The sequence below is a fragment of the Melozone crissalis genome, unplaced genomic scaffold (genome assembly GCF_028551555.1).
Source record: "Melozone crissalis strain CALT ecotype California unplaced genomic scaffold, PUWL_Pcris_2 ptg000057l_1, whole genome shotgun sequence".
NCBI classification, from domain to species: Eukaryota; Metazoa; Chordata; class Aves; order Passeriformes; family Passerellidae; genus Melozone; species Melozone crissalis.
This window is the reverse complement of record NW_026535835.1, coordinates 10,805,599-10,823,186: the sequence shown is the minus strand read 5'-3', so window position 1 is coordinate 10,823,186 and position 17,588 is coordinate 10,805,599. Positions and strand designations below refer to the sequence as shown.

Here is a 17,588-nt window from a genome sequence, read left to right as displayed (position 1 = left end):
TTTATTAGGATTTATCTTCAATCCCTGCTGCCAACAGGACACGGATTCCTGTCCTGTCCCATCACCACTGGCATTCTCACATGGCAACAGCTCTCTCCTACTCCCCTAGAACTTTACTGGCCACTCTAATAATTATTCAAATTTTTAAAAATCTGTCTTTCCAGTGATAAAATGATATTTATTTAGTCCTGGAGGTCAGGCTCTGTGTGGATCACCAAAGCAGGCAGAGGTGTCACACACTGGGAAGGGCTTACAGTGACATATTCCTCAGTGTGTGACAATTCCAGTTCTCACAAAGCTGGCACTGTCTTCATTAAATGAGCTACAAACACAGTGTTTCCCTGCACTGGGTGCAGATTACTTGCTTCTAAGAATTCTGCAAATAAAGGAATAACTGGCCTGGATCCAAGCTGGCCCAGTTCCAAGGGAAGCGCTGGAGCAGCCCAGGAGCTCTCCCATTCAGCAGGTGAACGAGATGGTTTAGGCTGAGACAAGAACAACTTTCAGTGCTCCTGAGGATGCTCTGGGATTGTTTTTCCTAAGGGGGCTCTGCCCACAGAGAACAGAGAGGATTCAGAGCTTTTTCTCCTGTGTTGTTCCCCAGGGAGAACAGGCACAGCTCCTGCAAGCTCACACCCACAGGACAACTCCAAACTCACACAGCCCCAGAGCAAAAACTGAGAGCAGAGTGCCCTGAGGGACCTGCAGAGATTGTGGGTGCTAAAACAGGTACCTGAGTTTTACAGGTAAAGAGAAATACAGAGCCCAGAACCAACTGCATTTTCTCTGTGAGCATTAAAACCCAACTGGAGCCGTAACTGCAACACACATTCAGCATCACCTACCTGGTGATAAAAGTCATCATCATCAAATATCTCCTCATCAATGTCCTTCAGGTGCCTGTTGGAGTCTGAGGCAGGGAGGACTTCCTGCAAGCATCAAGGGAACACTGAGAGCTCACATGTGCACATTTCTGTCCCTGGCTCCAGAGACATCACCTGCAGCAGCTTGTAAACACACTTGATGATATGGAGGAATGGGGAAAAATTCCCAACATAACCAGCTTTTAAGGAGCAGGAATACATTTAAAGGCAAGGCAGAAACGCTGCCAATGCCAGAATAGATTTATGATGCCTTTACTGGGAAATAAATAGGACTGTGCAAAGTCTTTCTGGCAAAATACTACAGATATTTTTAATGCAATGGCAAAAATACATCTTGCAAGTCCAGTAATTCTACCTGATCTCTCAGAATTGAGTATTTATTCATTCTTAAATACTAAATTAATAAAGGGCTTACTACTAACATATTCTGTAGGTTATATGCAGTATGATTTTAAAAGGGACTTTCTGGGTTAAAGACTGCAGAGTGAAAACCAAGTTTTGCTGCCTCTACCTCAAAAATCAGATTTAATGAGCAGCACAGCAGGGGCACAATCCCAGCTCAGGAAAGCCTGTCAGGAACTGGGACAGGAGATAATCACAAAACCAGAATTTAAATGTTTTTCCTTGGCCATTACACTGCAGGAATCCACACTCAGAAATTTGCAAATTTCTGGCTTGGCACTCTATTATTGGCATGTGTGGCTGCAAAGGGAGACCATTTTCTGTGCGAAAAAGAAATCATTTCCCCTGTGTGAAATCATTCTCCTGGGGTCTGGTATCAGCCCAGAGGTGGCCCTAAGGGGGCTCTAAGGGCATGCTCGGTCCTCCCTGGTGGCAGCTTTAGTTTTGGAGAAACCCAGCAAAGTTTGGAAATGTTCAGGTTGCTACCCCAGTGTCAGCAACCAAGGGAGACCATTTTCCATGGGAAAGAGAAGTGTGGCTCCCAAGAGAGACCATTTTCCCTTGGAAAAGAGAAGTGTGGCTCCCAAGAGAGACCATTTTCCATGGCAAACAGAAGCCACCCTCCTCCACCCAGCTCCCAAACAAGCACACCCCATGGCGCCGCCGAGTTTCCCAGGGTGAATCAACGAAACACCAGCTCTGCAGAGTTCCCCAGGATGAATCAATGAAATTCCCCCTCCTCACCTCGCTGTCAGGCCCGGGCTGAGGGGCTGGGGCGGGCGGGGGCTCCTGCCTGCCCAGCACGGTGTACAGCGAGCGGCGGGTCTGCGTGCGCCGCAGCAGGCGCTCCCTGTCCAGCAGCACGTGCTCGATCTGCGCCAGCACCGAGCGCTCCAGGGCTCCAAACCCCTGCAGGGCACCAAGCACTGTCAGACAACACACACACACACACACACAGCCTCTCCTCGCTCTGTGTCCCCATGTCAGCTCAGTGCAGGGATTGCTGGGAGCGTTTTTTATTTGTTTCGCCCTTCCCGACCTGAGGCGAGTTGATGCCTGGCTTTATAAAGTGCCTTTGCTGTTCTGGCTCAGATTAACTTCTCCGTGATTAACACCAACTCAGAGATGTGAGGAGAGCCTGGATCTCTGGGTGAAATGATTACACACTGTATTAAAGCCTACACTTCATGGAGGAGGAGAGCCTCAGAGGGCCCTGCTTCTGGGAGGAACCACAAACAGCTCCTGCAGCAAAAGAGTGACAATTTCCTGGAGATTATTGGATGTGAGGGGATGTCTGGTTGAGAAGACACAGAAGCTACCAAGAGACACCTCCCACTGTCCCAGGTTGCTCCCAGCCCCATCCAAGCTGGCCTTGGACACTTCCAGGGATGGGGCAGGCACACCTGCTCTGGGCACCCTGTGCCAGGGCCTCCCCTCACTCACAGGGAAGAATTTATTCCATGTACCCCACCCAAATTTCCCCTTTTTCAGTATGGACTCGTTCCCCAGATCCCTGCTCCATGGGAGCCATGTCAGCACACACAAACCAGGCCTTGCCTTGCCCATTTTGCCAGTTGCCAGCTTGGTCTTGTCGTGCCACTTCTGCAGGGTACTGTTCCTGTAGCTCCTGAAGTCCCTGTAGCGCTTGGCTATGAACTCAGGATACTCCTCAAACTTCAGCTTCCTCTTGGGGAGCCTCCTCCTCTTCTCCTGAGCCTTCTCCACTGGCTCCTCATCGCTGCTGCTCAGGATTTCATCCTCACTGGAACAAGAGCACTCAGGATGAACACCCTGTCCCTCCCCAAGGCAATGTGGGATCCTTGCTGGCCCCTCCACACTGATGGTTCTGTTAAAAGCCCCATTTAGGCCCTGTTCCATAATCAGAAATATTCCAAACCAGACTTCCCACAAAGAATTCAAATAACAGAGTGTCTGTCACCCAGGCCCAGCAGCACCTGAGAGAGCAGCAGGGTGAGGGTGCTCAGGAGGGCCGGGCATTGTCCTGCCTGCTGGAGAACAAAGGGTTCGGGAAGATTTTATCTCTTTTTTGCATTTACCTCTCAGCTTTTGCTTGCTTTCCATCCACCAGGTGCCTCGTGCCTGGGTACTGATAAAGCAGCTCATCCTGAAGCTCCACCAGCACTTTCAGCAAGGCCTCCAGGGCTTTACAACCTGCAGAGCCAGAGACACAAGTGATGAGATCTGATCTATGGGGGAAACTTTAAACCATGACCTGGCGAGTTTAATGAGAGGACTCTGATCAGAAAAGCAGAACTGCAGGCCCAGAGACCCTCAGGAAGAGAGAAAGGGAAGGAAAGATGGGGTGGAGGGGTGTAAATTGGTCAATACATGGTGTGAATGTGATTTTTACTGGGATGTGCAGTTCCACCTCACACACACAAATCCTGAAGGGAGATGTGATGCTGTGTAAAGGTTTTTGCAGCTGACAGTTCCTGTGTCCATGTTCCAAAGGCTGTGGGCTCTCCAAGGTCACACAGCTCCAGCTGACTGTGGGACAGGTTAGCTGCACACTGCCACAGCATCTGCTCCTCAAAAACAGGGGCTGTGTGTGGGGAGCAGGAGCTGGGACCTGGATTTGTGGGTCTGTGCGGGGAGCAGGAGCTGGGACCTTCCCCAGAGCTGCCCCTGCTGCCTCCTCTGCCACGGAGCCAGTGGGGCTGCCCTGATAACTCCCCAACCTCCCTTTGCACGTGGCACAGAAAGAACAGGGAGAACTTTTCCCCACTCCATTGTTTTCTTTATTTCTGCTTTCAGTGGGGGACACAGGGATCACGGGCAGAGTGAACAGCAAATCTTCCTGAGGCAGACAGAGGCAGAAATCAGCCCAGACACTCAGAGGTCTCAATCTCTGCGTGCTCCCACTGTGATATTGCTCAGCTGTCACCACCTCCAGATAAATGATGGCCTGACCTCAGGAACAGCAGTGTCAAGGAGAAGATGCTTTAAGATTTCTGTTGCAGATCAGCTGCTGGACTGGCCCTCCCTGAGCCCATGGTTCATTATAGATCCACCCTGACAACTGCGCTATATAAACCTATTAACGGATTAGGTTTGCTGCACTTGTAAATCAGACGTGTGTGAGCATCAAAACAATTCCACCAGACAAACAGACAAAAGCCCTTAAAAATGCATTTGTTGTAGGTGTCTGCAGCTAAAGCATCACTTGCAGGAGCCAAGTGCCCCCACCCTAGCCTGAGTGCACAGCTTACACCAGCAAAATCCTTCCCACTGCCTGCAGCACAGCCCAGTGTCCCCTGAGCTTCCCAAACTGTTTATTTTCTCCCTGCTGCCTCTCCTCCAGCAGCAGTGCTAATGCACCCCAGGCAGCTTTGATCCTGGCAATTACAAGTGGAGCAGCACTCCAGCCCTTCTGGGGTACAGCAGCAAGGAAATAAAGCAGGCTCAGGCTGCCCCAGGCCCTGAGACACAGCCCAGCACAAGTGGGCATGGGGAGCAGTTCCATTTGGAGTGAAGGGGCTGCAGAGGGCAGGGAAGACAATGACCGTGTGTCTAACCAGGTGGGAGGGCTAATTACTCCAGGCAGTGCCTTCATCACAGCCTCTCAGAGCTGGGTAATTTCCCTGCTCTCAGTTCTTGGGTATTTAATGGCATTATTGGATGGCATTCTCACTTCTGCTGCTGGCTGCTTCAGTATGCTGTAAACTCAGCTTCAGAATCACCCTCCTCTGCTCTCTGCCCATCCAGCCCTGCCCTATCCATCCCACATTTCATTCCAGAGGGGGCTGTTTTCTTCCCAGCCTCCTCTCCATCTCCTCTCCCACTGAAGCCCCTTTGCACTGCCTGCCTTGGGGCAGAGTCTGGCCCCACCTGTGAATGAAGGCAGCACAAACCCAAACTGATCCATGGATGCAAACTGGGTCATGAAAGGACCCTGGACACTGACTGACCCTCCTACCTACCCCCAGCAGGATTTTTGTAATGCTGCTCCTCGTCTGGAACTGGCACACAACAAACCTGGCTGGAATGTAACCTCCAGCTCAGATGGGACTCAGTGTCAGTGGTGAGACACTGCCCTGGAAGAGTCCACAGGAGCCCCTTTATTTTGTGTCCAGGAGGGAAAAGTTGTTCCAGATCCATCAGGCAGCAGATGAACCCACCCAGAACGCTGGGAGCCAGCACCAGTAAATCACAGTGTGCCTTTCTCTCAATATTCTTACATCTTCCCTTCATGCAGCCCCCAGCCAGGCTGGAAGCAGTCCTGGAGCATTTAGCTCCATTCAGGGACAGCACTGCCGTGGATCAAAGTGCCAGGAGACCCACCAGAGGTGAAACCTGCCCTGCTGCTGCCCTCAAAGCACACAAACTCAGTTCTGTCAGTGCCAGGGGTTGTGGGCACACTGTGGAGTGGGGACACCTGGCTGCAGGGGCTGCTGTGCTCATCCACGCTCCAACCCCAGCATTCCCACAGCTTCCCACTCAGGAAAAGCCCTGCACTCCCTTCCATGAGCTCTAAAGATGGGGTCTCATTCCACCCTCCCAAGCAGCTGCATGGGACACTGAATCCTTGGGAAAACCCCTCCCAGGCTGTTCCAGCAGGAACCACCACCTACCCAGCACACAGCTCCACTGCAGAGCTGTGCCAGCATTGGAAATTCAGGACTTTTCCCCCTCAGTTCAATCTGGGGCTCTGGCATCACAGGAATATCACAGGCATGCAATGCTTTCCATCCTCCCTGCCCCTCCACAGGCTGGGGAAGCACCCACACAGGAAAGCTGGGGCAATGCTGGCATTGGGATGAGGGGATGCAGAGCAAAAGCTGGGCTGGGAGTGTTCCCCTGCCTCCATGGAGAGTCCCAGGGAGCCCCCATGACCCACAAATCATCAATGAGGGGATGCAGAGCAAAAGCTGGGCTGGGAGTGCTCCCCTGCCTCCATGGCCAGTCCCAGGGAGCCCCCATGACCCCACCACACAAATCAGAAGGAGAAGAGGAACCCTCCCTCTGATCTGCACGGCTCCACACAAGGAGAAGCACCTCCACCTGGCACACAGGTTTATCCCAAGGAGAGGGGGAACCTTCCCTCCCTTCCAGGGCTGAGGGACAGGAGTTAAACTCCAGGTCAAAATGGCCCTGGATGAGCTGGCCCTGGAACAATGCTCCCCACTCACAGCCAGCAGCAGCCACTTGCACTCGTCATCCCCAGCAATTAATCCCCCACCAAACACGTTTGATTAAATCTTTTCAAGCAAATCCTTTGCTTTGCTTTTGTTAGTTCACTTCTTGTCAACATCTATTAAAATATGCCTTTAATTCTCCCACAATCTTAAAAAACACCGATTCCACTGTCTTCAACTTTAATCAACTGTATGGCCGGCATTTTTCATTTCATAATAATGTGCTGTTTGGAATTCAAGAGGCAGGCTCAACATCAATCATTCGGCAAGAATTTTTCCACTGCAATAAATATGCAAATGAGGAAAGCCAGTCAGTCGTATTTCAGGCCCGACTTGCTAGTGTTTTAAAAAAGACACAAATTTATTAATTGCCGTTGGCCAGCGGAATCCTATTACTTTGGGCATTGATTACAAAGCTGTGTGAGTGATTATTGTGCAACTCGCAGGCTATCCAGGCATGAGGAAAAATTATTAAAGCAAGGCAGAGATTATCAACTCGGAATAACAATAAGCCTTAACATTTTAGGCCTCTAACTTCTTCAACAAAGAATTACGCCGCAGCTCCAGTGTATCATAATTCTGAAGGCTGTCAGTATTACTTTTGGAGCTTGCTCTGTATTCCCAGCAGCAGGGAAAGGAGGGGGAATTCCTCCAGGTGGCACATCCCAGACACGGGGCTGGGGATGGGAGCCTGGATTAATCCCAGGGTGGAAGGAACCTCAGAGGAACAGGCAGGATGGCAGCAGCCCCAGCCGGGCACCCCCGAGCATCCTGGGGTCCCACAGCAACATGGCACAGAAATTAAAGAAATGATTCTGGTGGGTACAGCAGCTCCAAGAGCCAGCCCAGACTCAGTGTGATTTTTTACAGGTGGGGTGGTTACATCCCCATTTCTCACACATTCAAAGCACTGGGAAATCTGTCCAAATGGGAGCAACACTCCTTTCATGCTCCCCAAAGCAGGGAGTTTGGGGAATTTCACCAAATGATAGAGGAAAAGGGCTGACTTTGCTGCTGCCAGCTCCACACCCAAGCCCAGTTTGCTGCTTCCATTGGAATGCAAATGATGCAAGAGCCTTTGCAAAGAGAAAATTGCATTCCCTGGGCACAAAGGAGCCGGGGCTGCACCCCCCTGCCACAGCAGAGCTTCAGCTGACTCCCAAAGAGTCCCAGAGCAGCCTCAGTTTAGCCCTTTCACTCCAATATTACTGCATCTGACAGGGAGGACAACAGGATCAGACACAGATGAGTTTGCTAAAAGTAAAGAAAAGAAGTGGATTCAACAAGAGAATAAAGGCTGGGTGCTCAGGGGTTTATGAGAGGGGACTGGGGGAGGGGGACAGCTGAGCAGGAGAGAAAGAGAAACACCTCCATGAAGTTCATGCTCTGCTGATTCACCTCAACCATCATCCTCTGATATCAGCCCAAACCAGGGAGGGGCTGGGGCTGGCAAAAATGAGATTTATAAAAACTGATGCTTTCCATTGCTGGAAATGCAAAGAAGCTGACAGCACACATTCCTGCCTCTGCCAGCCTGGAGGCCCCAGGTACGTGGGCAAGGAGGAGAAAGGAAGAGGAAATGTGAGATTTCATGAGATTTCACAGTTCTGTCTGGATATTAAGGCCAGAAGGGAACATTAGCCCATCCACACTGACCTCCCCACATAATACCAGGCCATTAATTATATTTATCATGACAAGCTCTGAGTTTCCATCTCAAGGTACCCAATTGCCAATTAATCCCAGTTAGCTGACATTTGCACACGCTTGTCTGGACACTTTTAAAGCCTTTGTTTCCCTGCATCTTGTTTGTGCAGCACACAGACTAACATGCACAAATATTTAGCTAAATTCAGTTTGATTAGCTATTAATCTTGAGAAACTCAGGTGTAGGCAAAGCTGAGTGTGGTGTAATCCCACGGGCTGGGGTTCAATTGGATCAGGGCACCAGCCAGGGACTGTCCCAGCTTTTCCTGCACCAAAATTTAAGGCAGATTTCAAATAAACCTCAGACATCACTAATGAATAACATACATGGCTGTGGAGATCACCTATAAAATCAATTTACCACACCCATTCATGAGAAGGAGAGGCCAATTCTGCTCAAAAATACTGAACAGCACAAGCCAAAAGCCTTGGCACTCTGTGGGGGAGGACAAGAGGTTTTCCTCTGAAAATACCCAAAACTGCATGTTAAATAAATGTCCTGCATTTCTCCACTACCTCCCACACAGAATTCCTGAACAAACCACAGACAGTAATGACAAACCAGAAAATTTCTTCCTGGTACCTCTCACAGCCCAAATCATCACAGACTTCATGACCCAACTTAACACTCACACAGCAACTGCAGAGCTCCAAAGCTGAGCCCTCTCCATCCATGGCTCTTCCCTCTCATATCACACCCAGAATGGCCCAGGAGCTGCTCATCCTACACAGCTTTTGGTACCCCCTCCCTACCAAAAGCTCTCCATGCATATTCCCCAAAATTCAGATAAAAGGACCTGATTCCTTCATTCCCTTCAGCTGAGAGAAGAGTATTCATTAATGCCAACAGGCTTTGGCTCAGCCCCAGAAAGAGCTGAACAGATTCTCCATGAGATCAGAGAGGACACGTGGAATTTGGGGACACCTGCATCCAGAGGAGAGCTGGAATGTGGGGACACCTGCACCCACATCCATTTCCATCCCACCCAGTCCTGCAGGAACTGACAAGGCTGATGCTTTTTGTATTCATAAAGTGTCCAGACCAACACAATTCAATTAAAATGAACTACCAGTTTTAAGTGGGCTAGATCTGATCACAATAATTTACACTCAGGCTTGAAACCCGGTTCTGCTGTCACACATTTGTGCAGGCTCCCAGTAAAATCTTCAAAGCAAGAATATATTTAAGTCCACGATCTTGCCTAGCACCAATTAATCCTGTAAGTGCTCTATGCCTCTGGAAACTGTGTAATCTGCCTGTGCCTCAGTTCCTCCCCCTCCCTGACACTCACCCTGCTCTGCATTAATGCATTAACATCTCCAGATGGAGGTGTGGATACACTGGAGCTCTAAAAGCCACCCAGGAATGGAGGGGGGAGCAGAATTACCAGGGAGTTTTGCTGCTGAGTCCTGCAGGATTCCCTAAAAGATTCCAAGCCTGTGTCAGTGAATCCCATTTCACCACAGAGCTGTTGCCACCCAGGTGTGCCCAGGTGAGGGGAGAGGGGAAGGTCTGCCAGCACATCACAGTTTTGGGTATTTTCAGAGGAAAATGGAGGAAGGAACAGCTTCTCTGGCACCTGCAGCACACTGGATTTATCCAAAATTAGTCCCTGCTTAATCAGTGTCCTCAACATGGCTTACCTGGATGTGGTGGAGGATGTAAATATATTATTTTAAAGACTGGGATTAAGAGAGATCAACAAAAATCCTCATTAAAAAGGCACTGAGAACACACTCACACAATAACTGAGATAAACAGAATCTTTCCTTGTCTCTTAAATTCAAAATATTGCAGAGCCAACCCAGAAGAAAATGAAGATACTGAGGGTGAAGCACTCAGACAGAGAAGTCTGAATGTGCTGTTTAGTTCCAAACCACAGAATCTGCCATGGGACAGGAACCCAACCTGCTGTGCCAGGGCCCAGCTCAGGAATTATTCCAGATGGGAGCACAGCGTTCCCACTCACCACAAATTTCCACCCCAGAAACAGCCATTTCTGGGTCCCTCAAAGTTTTAGCAACAAAAATCCAACAACTTCATTTCCCAGAAGGCAACAAAGCCCTGTGGGGCTTTTTTTAGTTTTTTTTTTTTTAATATGATTCACTTTATTCAGGTTGATTACTGATCACAAACCTCGGTGAAACTTCACCCCAGCTCTCCAAAGTGTAAATAAGTTAATATCTGCTGCTGGTTCCTGCACTGAGCAAATCCATCCCCACACATCCTACATATCTACTTTTACCAAACCCACTATCTCCTCCCTTTCTTGAAATTATCTGCAGCTTATGCTGAGGAATAGAAATGTGGGATTCTGGTATTTCTCTCAATCCACTGACAGATGGAGACAAAGCCAAAAAAATCCCCAAAACCCCACAAAAATGCAGTGAGCAGTTTGCATTTCAGGGACCTCCTGAACTCTTGCAAAAGGGAAGCACAGCCACTTGTCCCTTTAAAATCCTGCAACTTCCATCAGTTTCTGGCAAAAAAACTTCCTCACCTTGGTTTCTGTACATTCTTAACTCATCTCACCAACTATAAAGTGAAAATAACACAATCTGTTATTTAAGAGCTGAAATTCCCAGCTCTTTTTGAAAAGCATACAGTATTAATCACTGAAGTGTTCCCAGTTTAGTGTTTTTAACCAGAATTAGAAAGGAAAAGCTCCGGGCCTGTACTGAGAAGCTCAGAGCCTTTGAGGATGGAGAGATTTAATTCCTTAAAGCCCTCGTTACCTCCTTGTCCCTCAATTATTTGTGGGTTTTTCTGTCACCCTATCAAGATTTAACACAACAAGCCCCAAACACTGGAACTGTTTAATTCCTGACACCCCACCAATGTTTATCCCACCTCTGCTTTGGCTCTGCCTTGCCCTTGAGGGGATTTTGTGGCCAATTTCAGGAGCTGCCCTGCCAGGCTGGCAGCACAGTGAAATATGGGTGGCAAGCCTGCAATCTGTGCACAGCCCCACACAGAAACTTGCACCTTGCACTCCTTTCCTATGTAAATAACGCAGGGATCCTGCGGGAACATGCCAGGGATTGGAATTTTTAATTAATGGGTCTCTTTAATGTGCAAATCAGGAGCAGATTGCGAATTCTGACTCGCATTGATTATGAAAAACATTAATTGAACGTGCAAGACCCCAAACAGAGGCAACATCTCAAGCCCTGGACCAGACTGGGAGACGCAGAGCAGGGAATACAAATCTGTCCTGAGGAACAGCCCAGCACCCTGGAATTGTGAGCTGGGAGGGTTTGTGTGTGCAGGACATTAAACACTGGACATTTGTGCTGCTTTCAGGGCTCAGCCACTCTGATCTCAGCACTAAAAACCACCCAGACTTGGGTGCAAAGCAGGAATAAACATGAGCTCCGTGCCCACAGTTTGGTCTCCCGTTTGTATGTAAAAAGGGTGACAGAAAAGAAAAATCTGGGATATAATTAAAGATTTAAAAAAAAGGGAAATAAAAAGTAAGACAGCACAAACAAAGCAATGCTGTCTCTTTAAACAGAAATTCATCCTATATAAATTATGGCCATAAACTTTTCCTGCAGTGCAGCCTAATTAATTCTTGTTCTATACACAAAGGGAAATGCTGGGTGACAAATGGGTGTGAAGCCTGAAAGCTGCCAGGTCTGCAAAACATTTTCTACTTCAATTTATAAGCAATTTTGCAGTAAATCATCTACCAGAACCTGAGATCTCAGGAATCTAAGGTTGTCCAAAGCATGTTGTAACATTCAAAGGGAAAAAAAAATCATAAAAGATTACAAAAATAATAAATTAAACATTTTAGGCATTGTAACCTCCTCCGGTCTCAAAATCTGGAAAATAAGCATGACCTTGCCATTTTCACCCAGGTTTGGCTTTAAAACTGCAAATGGATGGAGAATTGCTGTCTGCTCTTTAACACAATTACACTCTGGCCCTTAGGGAATTCCAGCACCACAACAGGGCTGTCCTGAGTAGGAGATACCCAAGAGGAAAACACACAAAGGACCATTTTCCAATTCAAAAGATTCAATCTTCCTTTGAGCACAGCGCAGAAATTTCATGAGAAATGGAAAGATTTGGGGGAAAATGACTGGAAACACTCTTGTCCAGGAGCTCTGAGAGCACTGGGAGCCTCCTGACTTCAGCATCCTGCATGTTCACCCAGGGTCTGGGATTTTGGCACCCAGTCTTTTGTGCACCTGGAGCACCAAATCATTCCCTCCTGCTCAGTGAGGGTGATGAAAACATCCCAGATTTATTCTGTGGGTTTGGGCAGAAGTGCTGAGGCTGCCCTGAAAGGAGAGCATCATCCAGGCCATGATGAGCCCCAGTCCTGCCCAAGGCTGAAGTGCAGCAGCAGTGGTGGAATGTTCCTAAATCCAGCATTTCCCATCTGTCAGCCTGAGATTTCCCCTGCTAACACTGCCCTGTCACTCCAGCTCTGTGCTCTGTGCTCACAGATGAGGAGGAACCCAAGCTAGGAGGAACATCAGAGAACATATCCCTGCCCAGATGATGGGGAGAAGGTCAGGAGGGGACCATCCAGCACCTCTGAGCAGTGCAGGCTCCCTCAGAGCCCTGCACAACTGAGGGCTCAGCCTCTGCAGCACTGGGGACATTACACTCCATGCTCCTGGCTGTATTTTGCTTATGGGAAATACCAAAATGTCAACCATTGTTTCTGTTAAAGGTCTTTAATGATATTGCATCTTAGACCTGTAATGAAACATGGAGCTGGGGCAGCCTGTAATGCATCTCATTAAGGACATTAATAACGTGTGTTCCACTGAAAGGTCAGCACAGCCTTGGTGGGAGTTTGCCTTTTTGTCCTTAATCACTTCACTTCAAGCAGCAGAGCCAACTTTGAAGCAGAAAGCAGCTCACCTGTAACTGCAGGTAAGCTGGCTGCCCTGAGGCAGAGGAGCTCAGGCAGAACTTGCTGCAGGGCCAAGGCTCAGGGCATGTCTGATCACCCAGACATCTCCCTGCCCCTGCATTCACCTCTAGGCCAGGAAAAAGGTGTCCAAATATAAAAATGGAACAGACCCACACACACTGAAACCCAGTACTGTGCACTCACCCACTGCAGCATGTGATGATTTCACACTGGAGAATCTACCACAGATCTCATCAGAACAGACTCAGGAATGAACAGATGGAGCGGCTCCATGCTGGAATTCATGGGCACAGCCCCTCCTTTGGGCTGCCCTGCTCCTGCTTTGGGCACACCCCAGCATTCACTGGCCCAGCACACACCTGACACAAGGTGTCTCTGGACAAAGCACCCAGCTCTGCCCTGGACAGCAATGGGGAATTGTTTGTAAGGGTCTGAGCAAGGGAGAAAGATTAAAAGGCTCTTACAGTTCTCCACAGCGTGGTCAAAGTCCTGTCCCCCCTCCTTCCTGAACCTGGGGTAGGTGTCTGGCTGGGGCAGCCTGTTGGCTGTCAGGAGCACCTTCTGCATCTTGATCCTCCCCTCCATCAGCTGATCCCACAGGGCTTCAAACAGAAAGGAAATGAAAGACTCAGTTAGCAGGACAAAGCACTGGTTCCTGTGAAGGGCCTGGCAGCTCAGGCCTCTCCTCCTGCCCAGGGCAGCCCTGGCAGGCACTGGAGCACGAAATGGGAGCCACAAATTGTCCCTGGACAAGGCAAATCCCAACTGCAGCTCTGTGACCCACAGACCAAACCCCCCCTTTGCTTTACTGCTTCTAAGATTTGATGGTTTAACAGCTCAGACAGAAGAAATGGCATTTTGGGAGTGACACTTTGGAAAGAATCAAAGTGATCACAGCAGGAGCAGCGCAGGGAGCTCCCAAACCCAGCGGTCCCATGAGGACACTCAGCACTGGCTCAGTTGAGCTCATGGATAAATACACTTCCCACCAGGAGCTGTTCCAGCAGCAGGGACACCAGAACATCTGGCAGAACATCTGCACACACAGGGGCTGCTGCAGCTGCACCATGCTGAGGGGCTCAGGCTGCTCTCACACAGCAAACACACACAAACATGCACAAACACGCACAAACACGCACAAACACGCACAAACCTAGCTGGTTCCTCACAGCTTTGCCCTTCTCCACTTCCTCAGACTCCTGTCCTCTGGAGAAGGTCAGCACTCCCCCATCGTCTTCACTGTCTTTGGCTTCTTTTCCATCATCGTCGTTCTCACTCCCAAATTCCTCCTCCTCTTCCACCTCCTCCTCGTTTCCATCTTCCATGTCAGCATCATCTTCATCCTCATCCTCGTCTTCATCCTCCCCTTCACTGCTCCCCACATCGTCCATGCCCTCTGTAAACTTCTCAAAGTCTGTGATGTTCTGGGAGCTGAACTTGGGTGCTTTGGCCTCTTCATCATCCTCTTCCTCATCCTGCAGGTCCTCCTCCTGCTCACTGCCAGCACTGCTGGGCTTCTCCCTGCCCTTGGTGCCAGCACTGTCCTCCTCTTCTGAGCCTTCACTGGCACTGTACCAGTCATCCAGTGCTTCTTCAGCTGATAAATGAGAGAAAAAAGTTATTTACTTGGCAGAAAAGCTCACCAGCATCAGCTCAGGTCTGGCTATTTGATGTCCAGCCCAACTGTGGCTGTTCCTTGCCCTGTGACAGGTTTGCCATGCTCAGTCACGAGCTGACATCATGCTCTGCCAGCAAAAAGGGGGGGAAAAAAAAGAGATTTCTTACCAGATGCTTCTTCAGACAGAGCATCTCCCCAGAGCTCCTCCTGCAGAGCCTTCCGAGACGTGGCCTTCCCACTGTACCTCTTATCAGCCTCCAGGAGAGAGGCTGAGGCTCTCTTCCTGATATTGCCAACAGGCAAAATGTCATCCGTGCCCTCATCCTCAAACCTGTCAATCACTTTAGCAACTGTAGCTGTGGGGGGAGAAAAGGGAAGGGGTGTTTGAAACTGAGCTGAATCCCAGCCTGGAAGGAGCCCTGGGAAGAACCAAAGAGCTTCCCCCCTGCACTGCACAGGGGAGCAGCAGCTTGGGGAAGTGCAGCAAAGGCACACAAATAATTCCCTGCAAGGGGGAGAGACTCCTGCATGAAGCAGAACATGAACTAAGCCCATCCAAGCCCTCCCAGGGATGCAGGAGGGTCTCTGAGCCCTTCGTGACTCTGCAATGCCTTCACTCACTTCATGCCTGCAGGTTAAAGAGGAAAACTCCAATTCAGCACTCTGGCCTCTTGCTATATTTACAAACCACATAAACATTTCAGAAAAGCTCCACAGAGGAAATCATTTCACTGTGGTTGTTGCCCTCCTTCACCCCCATCTCCTGCAGGACACAGAGCAGGGCAGCCCAGCCCAGAGAACACATCCCACTCTCCTCCCTCCCTTCCCACTCACGGGCAAGGCACCCTGTGCCAAACTACAGGGGCGGCTCTGTGGGCAGTGAGCGACTCAGATCCCCGAGTGCTCCTAATGAGTGTTTGGAAATGTTAATGCCCCGCTTGGAGTGTTTGTGAGAGGCACAGGGGGCAAAAAAATCTGCTCATAACCAAAGCAACAAAGTACAGCCACTCCAGGCAGCACAGGATGGCAAAATGCTGGGCAGGAGGGGCAGATCCTTCCAGCCACCTCCTGGGATCCTCTTGGATCCACCACGGGATGCAGCTCTCCCCAGAGCAGCCCCGGCTGCCCCTGGATCCCTGGCAGTGCCCAGGCCAGGCTGGACGGGTTTGGAGCAGCCTGGGACAGTGGAAGATGTCCCTGGGGTGGCACTGGGTGGGCTCTGAGACACCAAACCCAAGCCAGTCTGGGATTCTGCGAAATCTGGGACAAAATTATGGTTACTAAAATGGGCAAACGTCTCTGCTGACCACGGTGACTTCTCCAGTTATTAAAACGTTTCTTACAAGACACTACCGCTCTCACACAGACCGCAGCAAAGAACCAGGCCGGGCCTAGCACAGCCCCGACCCGGGGGTGGCCCCAGCCCCCGAGAGAACCCCGATCCCGAACACATCCCCGAACCCACAGGGGGTTGGATGAGCCCCATGGCGGAGGAAACCCCCAGACCCGAACAGCCCCGACCCCCGAGACCGCCCCGGGCCGGGGGCACGGCGGGAACCCGACCCTCCCCAAGGCCCCGCGCCACGTGCGGCCGCTCCGGCACCGCTCCGGCAGCGCCCGGGCCGTTCCCGCCGGCCCCTCCCGGCCCCGCCGGCCGCGGTGCCATCCTCCCTGCCCCGGTACTGCCGCACCTTCCTCCGCATCATCCTCGGGGTCCCGCGGGGCGGGCCGGGGGTCCAGCAGCTCCTGCAGCTGCAGCGCCAAGGGCGCCGCCATCTTGGGGGAGAGCGGGGCGGGGCCGGGGCGGGGCCAGAGGTGAGGCGGGGTTGGGGGCGGAGCCTGCGTGAGGGGGAGGGGGCGGGGCCTGAGGGGCGCCCGGGTCCGCCGGCTTCCAAACGGGAATAAACCCGGGATCCAACCGGGAATAAACCCGGGATCCAAACGGGAATAAACCCGAGATCCAAACGGGAATAAACCCGGGATCCAACCGGGAATAAACCCAAGATCCAACCGGGAATGATCCCGGGATCCAGCATGGAATGAGCCCGGGATCCAAACGGGAATAAACCCGAGATCCAACCGGGAATAAACCCGGGATCCAAACGGGAATAAACCCGAGATCCAAACGGGAATAAACCCGGGATCCAACCGGGAATAAACCCAAGATCCAACCGGGAATGATCCCGGGATCCAGCATGGAATGAGCCCGGGATCCAAACGGGAATAAACCTGAGATCCAACCGGGAATAAACCCTGGATCCAAACGGGAATAAACCCGAGATCCAACCGGGAATAAACCCAAGATCCAACCGGGAATGATCCCGGGATCCAGCATGGAATGAGCCCGGGATCCAAACGGGAATAAACCCGAGATCCAACCGGGAATGATCCCGGCATCCAACCAGGAATGAACCCGGGATCCAGCCGGAGCCCCCCTGAGCCCCCCGCCATTACCAGGGGATTCGCAGCCCGTGTGGGCAGCAGGGCTGTGCGAGCTGGGGCTCACAGTACCGGATCCCAAACCAGCGGCAAAGTGTCATTAATAACCCACAATATGACAACTATTGCTTTAAATCAACGTCAAACTTTCTCTGCCTCTCCAGCTGTGCAGAACTGAATTAATTCTCCTCCTGTCCTGTGTTAGATATTCTGTGGCCTCTGCTGGAGTCCCTCTCACAGCAGTGAGGTCCCGGAGCTGCGTTCTCAGGCCAGGCCTTGCTCACAGATAGATCCTCACACCTGAGTTACACCTGAGTGACACCTGAGCTACACCAGCCACGGGGAATTCAGGAATTTTGGCTCCTAGGGTCGCACTGTGGCCGAGGAGCAGCAGCCAGGCGATGCAGACATCCCTGCAGAGAGCATTAGCAGGGACAGGTTCTCTGGGCTTGCCCTTTGCCAGCCTCTCCCGGCTCCTTTCTGTGCT

At 50.8% G+C, this 17,588-nt stretch overlaps 1 protein-coding gene across 1 annotated transcript in view; it reads right to left on the bottom strand.

Moving 5' to 3' along the window:
- The window catches only part of AATF (apoptosis antagonizing transcription factor), a 36,809-nt gene extending 20,365 nt beyond the window's left edge, over window positions 1-16,444 (bottom strand). Inside the window, exons 1-8 of the mRNA XM_054287458.1 lie at window positions 16,354-16,444; window positions 14,830-15,018; window positions 14,198-14,641; window positions 13,509-13,646; window positions 3,344-3,458; window positions 2,844-3,048; window positions 2,031-2,195; window positions 846-929 (exon numbers count right to left, since the gene is read on the bottom strand). Of these exons, the coding sequence (XP_054143433.1) occupies window positions 846-929; window positions 2,031-2,195; window positions 2,844-3,048; window positions 3,344-3,458; window positions 13,509-13,646; window positions 14,198-14,641; window positions 14,830-15,018; window positions 16,354-16,438 (1,425 nt within the window). The 5' untranslated portion in view covers window positions 16,439-16,444. The remainder of the gene's footprint in view (window positions 1-845; window positions 930-2,030; window positions 2,196-2,843; window positions 3,049-3,343; window positions 3,459-13,508; window positions 13,647-14,197; window positions 14,642-14,829; window positions 15,019-16,353) is intronic.
- Window positions 16,445-17,588: the final 1,144 nt, after the last annotated feature.